The sequence below is a fragment of the Crocuta crocuta genome, unplaced genomic scaffold (genome assembly GCF_008692635.1).
Source record: "Crocuta crocuta isolate KB4526 unplaced genomic scaffold, BGI_CrCroc_1.0 scaffold316, whole genome shotgun sequence".
NCBI lineage: Eukaryota > Metazoa > Chordata > Mammalia > Carnivora > Hyaenidae > Crocuta > Crocuta crocuta.
In genome coordinates this window covers 656748-665478 of record NW_027529682.1, presented here as the reverse complement: position 1 = coordinate 665478, position 8731 = coordinate 656748, and the positions used below count along the sequence as shown (strand labels likewise).

Sequence of the window (8731 nt, the reverse complement as noted above, 5' to 3'; positions counted from 1 at the left end):
TCAGAAAGCTCATGGTCAAAAGTCCCTGCCTTCATTGCCCACTGTGTATTCATTGCTTCCTATTAGCCTTTTTGTTTCTCATATTTAAACATGAGCAGACAACAAAGAATCTCTACACATCTGAGGGTATCATACAGGAAAGCCAATAGAAAGGAGAGGGGCGCCTGGGTGGCTTAGTCGGTTAAGTGTCCAACTTCAGCCCAGGTCATGATCCCATGCTTCATGGGTTTGAGCCCCACGTCAGGCTCTGTGCTGATGGCTTGGAGCCTGGAACCTGCTTTGGATTCTGTGTCTCTCTCTCTCTGCCCCGCTCCTGCTTGCATTCTGTGTTTTTGTCTCCCAAGAATAAATAAACATTAAAAACAACTTTTTTTAGAAAAGAGGAGAAGGAAATTAAGAGATCTTGGAAGTTAGAAATAGGATAGCAGAAATTTTAAATTTTAAAGGTTTTGAGGAAACTTCTGAAAATTCTGAAGAATTTTCCCAGAAAGCAGAGCAAACAGATAAAAATAGAGAAAATGGGAGCAAAAAAGAACCACCTTAGAGGATAAATCCAGGAAGAAAAAAAATCCAAATAGGAGTTCCATAAAAAACACAAAGAATAGATATTCTCAAAGTATTGATTCAAAAAAGTTTCCTGTAACTGAAGGAGTTTTTGGGCTGAAAAGACCTACTGAGTATTCAGAACAATAGGTGAAAACAGACCTCCACCCAAGGCACACATCTGTAAAATTTCAGTCCATTGGCTATAAAGAGTATTCTAGAAACTTCCAAAAAGGAAAACAAATGAATTAACAGGACACACAAAGAATCAAGAATCGAAATGGCTTTCCACCTTCACAGTAGCAATTGGAAGTTAATAAAAAATAAATCAAGCTTTTAAAATTACTCAAAACTTAGATTTCTGCACTTAGCCAAAATACTAATAAAGCATGTAACTAGAATATTCTTTAGAGAAGGAGTTGCTCAACACATTTACCTTTCACACATCGATCAGGAAACTACAGGAGACTGTGGTCCCCCAAAATGAGAGAATAAACCAAGAGGAAAATACTGGATACAAGAGTAAACTGAAAGAAATCCCAGGATATAGGGGAAGAGAGGCACACTGACAAAATACAGAGGGGAGCTCTGGGAGAGATTTGCTCAAGAAAATGAAATCTTCACAAGAGTATCTTGAGAGTCTGGTATGGACACGCAGTAAAGAGTCTGGAGTTAAATTGGTCACAAGTACATTAAAAATTAGCAAGGCAAATATTAAGACCAAAAAAAAAAGTCTTGAAAAAAAAGTAATCTGAGTTGATTACCTGGCTTAGCTAAGAGTCAGACATACATATAATAAAAAAGGACCTAACCAGGGGCACCTGTGTGGCTCAGTTGGTTAAGCATCTGACTTGCGCTCAGGTTGTGATCTCACAGCTTGTAGGTTTGAGTCCTGCATCAGGCTATGTGCTGATGGCTCAGAGCCTGGAGCCTCCTTCAGATTCTCTCTCTCTCTCTCTCTCTCTCTCTCTCTCTCAAAAACATTAAAAAATATTTTAATAGTAAAAATTAAAAAAAGGAGCTAATCAAAATCACAATAGAGAGAAGAAACGAAGAGGGTACATAGATATGGTGAGAACAGGGGAGAATGAACTAAATTTTCATCTTTTATAGCACGCAGTACTAGGTAATTCTTAAAACAAAAATACCTAGAAAGTGGCAGTTCAGCAAGAACTCAGAAACATGAAGAGAAATACACGAAGAATCACCCAGTACTAGAAACTGCTGGCCTCTGTAGTAAAGAGAACAGGGAAGGGGCTAGGGGACTGCTTCTTTTTTAAACCATGCTTGTAGAGTTGTTTGACTCCAGAAACAATGTGCATGGGTAAATGATGAAAACTCAAATCTTTAATAAACTTGAAGAAGTTAGGAATTGAAAAAAATAGATGGGGAACAGAGTAGAACAAGCTTAAAGTACTAGTATTTTGCCTTTAGCTTATAAATTATTTCCATTTGAAACTCAGGATAAAGAGCCACTCTTCTACCCTTATTCCCATTGCTTTCTACAGTCTATTTCCCATTCAAAGTCAAGCTCTGAGGAAGAATAAAGACTATCTGGCAATTCTTTAACTTCTGGCTAGAATATTGACAAGTGCACTGAATTAGACCATTATCTGTGGGGGGGGGGTTGGGGGAGGCAGGGAGAGAATGGAGGTTACAAATATTCAGATAATCCCCAAGAATTATACTGGTCAGTATTTTTAAGCGATTATTCTTGTCACAGAAATACATTCATAAGGTGTGCCTTTTTAAAACTAAAAACAGAAAAAAGTCTTAAAAGCTTCAGGAAAAAAAGCTTCAATTTCTCTTAGATTTCAGATCCATATTGTAATTCATTATCTTTCCCTAGCACCTTTCATCCCAGATCTCACAGCAGGTACTTGTATAGGTCTTATATCACATCTTCTCACCATTTTTAACTTATAAGACACTCTCCTGTTTCTGAAATCATATAAAAGAAGTAACATAATCCTTGGCAAAAGGAAGATTAGAATTTAAGTCTCCAAGCCAAGCCATCTAACCAGTGGCCATGATGCCAAGTCCAAATGCAGCTACACCATATTGTAAGGAGGGAAAGAAGAAAAGGCCCACAGAATTATAAATGAAATCATGGAGGAAAGGTTAACTGGCATACACACTGGGAATTCTGAGAGGTAAGGGGTCAATAAAAGAAAAAAGAAAAGAATCTTTCGGAGGGGGAATTAAAACCAGAAAATACAAGGGAGAGAATCTGGACAGAAAAGAAGAGCATCATATCCATTTTTTTTATCTCACTCTAAATATTTTTTGGACTGCTTTCTGAACTCTACATGTATTAATTCTGTAACCTGCCAAATTAATCGGCTGTAAGACACTGAACAAGTCAATCTCTTTCCCCATTGCCTTATCTATAAAGACCAGGGCACAATTTTTAGTTTCATCTTTCATCCTATTTGATGAATGAACCTCTTCAAAAACATCCCACCAAGCGGTTATTCAACTTTGGCTTGAGTGAAAAGGGTGAACGGGCTCAGTACCTCCTCAAGAAAGCCAATTTAAATTTCAGATTGCTCTTAATCAGAAATATTTTTCCATAAATTGATCTAACATCTTACTAGAGAATTCCCAGCTAATTTTTTAAAAAGTTTACATCCACGGGTGCCTGAGTGGCTCAGTTGGTTAAGCGTCCAACTTTGGCCCAGGTCATGATTTTGCAGTTTGTAGGTTTGAGCCCCATATCAAGGTTCTGTGCTAACAGGTCGGAGACTGGAGTCTGCTTAGGATTCCGGGTCTCCCTCTTTCTGCTCCTCCCCTGCACTCACTCACGTGCTCTCTAGCTCTCTCTCTCTCTCTCTGAAAAATAAACAAACATGGGGGCACCTGGGTGGCTCAGTCGGTTAAGCGGGGTTAAGCGGTTAAGCCTCTGACTTCAGCTCAAGCCATGATCTCACAGTCCGTGAGTTCAAGCCCCGCGTCGGGCTCAGTGCTGACAGCTCAGAGCCTGGAGCCTGCTTCGGATTCTGTGTCTCCCTCTCTTTCTGCCCCTCACCCACTTGCTCTCTGTCTCAGTCTCTCAAAATAAAAAATAAAGACATTTTTTAAAAGTTTAAAATAAAAAAATAAACATGAAAAAGTTAATAAAAATCTTACATCCAGAATTACTATATAAAATCCATTCCACTACGTAATACAATGACACCAACTCCATGGTCACTTTTATCACAGCATGAAGTAGTGGCAAAGTGGCATCATTAAAAACACTTCTAGTCTTTCTACTCAACATTGACAATGCATTCATTAGATCTGGATCCTAATTTCTTCACTTCTAAAATGAAGAGCTTAGATTTTGTCAAATGTCTCGAACACAGATAGTTCTTTCCTGTATATACATGTGTCCTTAACTGCACAGACCATCTCTTTGTTTTTCTTGAATGAGGTGTTGGGGACTTCTTTAATGAATAAAAGATCTTTTTCTTCCTTTTCTTGTTTCTCTTAATTCTTCTGATTGTCATGGATAGATTTATTTAGGGTACATCAACTGAAATCTTGTTCATGAGAGGACAAATAACTTGAATAAGCTGGAATTTATTGTTCCTTGCCTACAAAAAGAAGATAGAATCCTAGGTCCTTGAGCGTTAGAAAGAACCCACCATGTTCGACTTCCCACTAATAAAGAACCAAGACAGAGCCTTCCAGCTTCTGCTCCAACTTTTCTAGAGAAAGGTGCTCAGTGTCTTCTGGACTTAGCCTGTCCTATTAATGGACAGCGCAGTACCTGGCCCATAGGAGGTATGCAAATGTGGCTCCCAAATCTGTTTCCCTGGAAACCACCCACTGGTTCTGGTTCCGCCTTCTTTAGCACAGCCCCATACATATACCACTTGATAGTGAGGAGCCCTGCAACCATCCAAACACAATTACCATAGCTGATCTCCTCTCCTGCCCCTCTCCAAGACTTTCCTCCTCTAAGCTAAAAAGCTCACACTCCTTTATTTGTTGTTTCCCACACCTTTATTATCCAGGTTCCTGTGCACCAGATGAATTTTAGCTCGTCAACATCCACTTTATAATGTGATGCTAAGAACATAAATACTGCAATTAACTCATTATTTCTGCACATATGTTGAGCCCAACTGAAGAAGACCAGGGAGTCGCTGCTTTGACTAAATATGTTTATTGCATGATTCTCTTAGCACCAAAAAGCATTCTTGCTCTGTGCCTTCACAGATCTTTAGCTCTAGTTATCAAACACACTGACATGAGCAGTCTTCTACCTTCTGAGGTGGGGGTCGTGAATTCCAATCAATGCTTAGTGCCACTATCAGCTAATACTGGGCAGAACGGGCTGTTGTCCACTTTTTACGTCATGTGAGCAGAAACATTATCAGGCGTCTATCTCTGAGAACTGATGAAATCCACCGCAAACAGCAGTAAGAATAACAGAACAAATTATTTACTGCATTTGGGATTTCATATAGGCCACCGCGGCTAGTTTAGGATGTTTTTGCCCCTTCAGCACCAGCCCTATGTCTTTAATAATACATCTTAATGAATGTGGTTTTGTCAGATCTTTACCACCAAGTGAAACTAAGTTGAGGCAAAAGCCTTGGTAATACAGACAAAATACCTCTTCAGCCTATGGAGGCTTTGATTGGTATCGAAGGCCAAAAACAGACAGTGCCATCATGTTAAAATTAAATGAAATTGTGTTTATCCTCAACTATCATCATCACCCATGTATTTAAAAAAAAAAAAAAAAAAGCAAAGGAAAACCAGGAGAACTTTGCTATTGAATTGTTTGCCATCAATTTCAGGGAATGCGGTTTTAGGAGAAGACCATGCCTCAGGCAGTGCAGCGGGTGTTACAGATGTGAGCTCTTCCCTTCCCACTTACTTTAGGCAGGAACAGCCACAAAGCGAGGACCACAAGAAGACAGAACAAGCCTCTTTCCACGTTTAATGTTCATGAATCAAAGACAAGGCCATTCCCTGACTCCAGGATCCACTCTGCCTCCAATCAGGTAGAGCTGTGCCCACACTAACAATGTTTCCTATCTACCTATCCAAAAGTTCATGAGACATGCCTAATCTGTATCTCTTAGAGCCAAGATAAACCCTAGTATCTTCCTGTTAAGATAGGAGAAGAGTGAGCTAAAGGTCTGGAGCTTTGAGGTTTGTGTTAACCATCTAATTTTTTTTTAATGTCCTTCCAAAATATAGGATTTCCAAGCACCTGGGTGGCTCAGTCTTTTAAACATCCGACTCTTGGTTTCAGCTCAGGTCATAATCCCACTGTACTGGAGATGGAGCTTCACCCTGGGCTCTGCACTGACAGCATGGAGCCTGCTTGGGATTCTTCCCCCCCACCGCCCCCTCCCTGGCTCATGCTCGTTTTCTCAAAATAAAATTTAAAACAAAATATTTCTACTCACTTTAAAGATTCTCCCCAAATTCCTTTTGGTAGCTGATATTTTTGGGGGGCGCCTGGGTGGCTCGGTTAAGCATCCAACTTCGACTCAGGTCATGATCTTGCAGTTCGTGGGTTCAAGCCCCATGTTAGGCTCTGTGCTGACAACTCAGAGCCTGTTTCAGATTCTATGTCTCCCTCTCTCTCTGCCCCTCCCCCACTCATTTGTTTTCTCTCCCTCTCCCCCCCACCTCTCAAAAATAAACAAACATTAAAAGAAGCTGAGATTCTCCCCCTTGTGTAATAGAATCTACTTTCCCTTCCAAGTTACCAGGAACATTTTTATTCACAAATCACCTCCCCTCTCCCCCCATTACAAACCCTTCTGTCTTACTGTAGGGCACTTGCCAAAAACTCCTGCCTTTAAAAAGGTATTGTCATCAGCTGAACAGGGAGAGAGGAGAAATCCCAGTGTAAATTTGTTTTTAATAGCACATATCTACACGTTCTAAATCAAGGAGAGAGGTGTTCACATAAAGTGATAGAGGCAAAATGCCAACCAGTGCATCGTTACAAGAAAACAGTGTATTGAACAAAGAAATGAACAAGGAATCGGAAGAGAGATTTGTTTGTCCTGCTTTGGCTGTTAGCTAGTCCTGATTTCACAGGTAGATCCTTCAATCTTGCCAAGCCTCAAATTCCTTAACTGTGAAAGGGATAACTAATCGTTGTTAGGACTCAGAGGATCTTGATTGATAAAGAGCACTTTGGAAAATCCACACACCTATACACCACTTATGTTTTTAAAGCAATAGCTTTGCATCCGAAATGATGCGGTTCGGATAGAGGTCTCACCCAGAGACTTATCTTTGCTTAAATTAACGTGTCCTGGAACAACCTATAGAAAGAAAAGAAAGAAAAGAAAGAGAGAAAGAGAGAGAGAAAGAAAGAGAGAGAGAAAGAAAGAAAGAAAGAAAGAAAGAAAAGAAAGAAAGAAAGAAAACAGAAAAGAATTCCTACGGCTACAATCATAGAATTATAGAACTTAGACCTACAAGGATATTTAGGATTCGCGCTCTTATTAGAGAAACAAGGAAATAAAAAGACCCAACCTCACACCGCCATGGTCTATAGAATTGCTATTCATCGTCAGAACCCACGGGTCAGGGCACCACTTAACCACACGGTCTTTTCCAGCCTTTCTGGGCTCCCTACCTAACTACACAACCAGAGCTAAAGGAAAATCTCAAGCTGAGGTTGCCTCTGGCTCGGCTGCTATATTCGTAAGTTGGCGGGGGCGGGGGGGGGTGTGTGTGTGTGTGTGATAGCGTCGACACACAATTTGTTGGTATAATTTCAAACTCCAAATATCAAGTAATCTCCATCCCTTCGGTATTTCAGAGTCAAAAACCCCATCTGCAGTGATCTTTTCCATGTAGGTGAAACTCACGACTACATTAAACGAGTAAAAACAGGAAAATCGGGGTGGCCGTGAGGGGGTCTGTCACTGAAAGGTTATTAGCCCCATCATTCCAGTCGAGCACAGGAAACTGCCCAGAGAGGAGGGGAGGGGGCGTGCTCGGAGGAGGACAAGGACGCGGTAACAAACGATTCCCGGAAACTCGTGTTCGTTCCCAGTTTTGCCCGGCGAGCCCTTTATTATCTAAAGAGACTGCAAGCCCGGGGAGAGAATAGGAGACCTCGTAGGGAAGGAGGGGAGGGGAAGGAGGGGAAAGGGGCGACGCGCCGGGCCAGACTGCCGCAGCACCTCAATAGTCCACAAACAGGTGCACGCCCGCCCGGAAAGAGAGGCGCATTCCCCTTTAGCTCGAACCTCGCTAAAACTCCGCGTTCCCTAAAATGCGATGAGAATGAGCATTTCCACACACAACTCAAGGAACACTTATTTTTAAAGTATCTGTAGCCCATGGGACGTGTAAAAGTTGCGGGACAGGCGCGGCAAGGTCAGGAGGCAGAAACTGCTCGGTGGGTTTTTCTCCGCCCAAGTTTGGCGCCGCTCAGGACAGGGGCGAGGCGGCTTAAAGAGCAGGGGTGCCAGGGGTCCGCACCGCAAGCTCAGGGGAGGAACAGCGACGGGAGAGGATGGCAGCGCCGCCTTCGGCGGGAGGAGCGGGAGTCGCCTTCGTTTTGGAGTTAGAGGCGGGGGACCCGAGTGGGAGGTCAGCGGCTGGCCGCGCGCGAGTCGGTCGGCACCGACGTCTTAAGCATCTGGTTGTGGCTCTGCCTGGATCCCCGCAGGGCGGGAGGCGTACACACCCGGTCCCTTACCTGCAGCCAATCGGCTCTACCCGAGGAAGGGCAAAGGGTCCGGGTGGAAGAGGTCGCGGAGCCTGGACAACTGAGCTGGGGCAGGTGGCGGAGAGGAGAGGGCCGAGAGGGTCTGCGACCGCGGCGGAGTTGAGAACCGGGAGCCGGGGGTCCAGCTTGCGCCACATAAGTCGCGGGGCGCGGGAGTGAGCGAACGCAGGTGCACGCTCGCCAGGCAGGGCCCCGGCGGGCGGGCCGGAGCGGGAGGAGGGCACGAGCGGAGCTGCCGGGACCCCCGCACGGGTTCGAGGGTTGACAGGTGTGTTCTGTTTGTCTGCGAGGCCCGCCCCCGGACCCGAGTCCGAGGAGGATTCCGGGTCCGGAGGGCACCGCGCCCCGCCGCCGCGTCCTCCCCGCCTCCCCCGCCACGCAGCTCAGAGCGCGTGCGGCCCAGAGCCGAGCTCCCCCTCATCCCCTATGTCCACCTCGTCCTCGGGCTCGGTGAGCACGAAGGGGCAGGGGGGGGCCCAGCCG

The 8731-nt window shown here is 44.0% G+C and overlaps 1 protein-coding gene across 1 annotated transcript in view; it reads right to left on the bottom strand.

Moving 5' to 3' along the window:
• Positions 1-8631: 8631 nt before the first annotated feature.
• The window catches only part of BSX (brain specific homeobox), a 3602-nt gene continuing 3502 nt past the window's right edge, over positions 8632-8731 (bottom strand). The window contains exon 3 of the mRNA XM_077763054.1: positions 8632-8731. This exon is cut by the window's right edge and continues 146 nt beyond it. Within this exon, the coding sequence (XP_077619180.1) occupies positions 8632-8731 (100 nt within the window).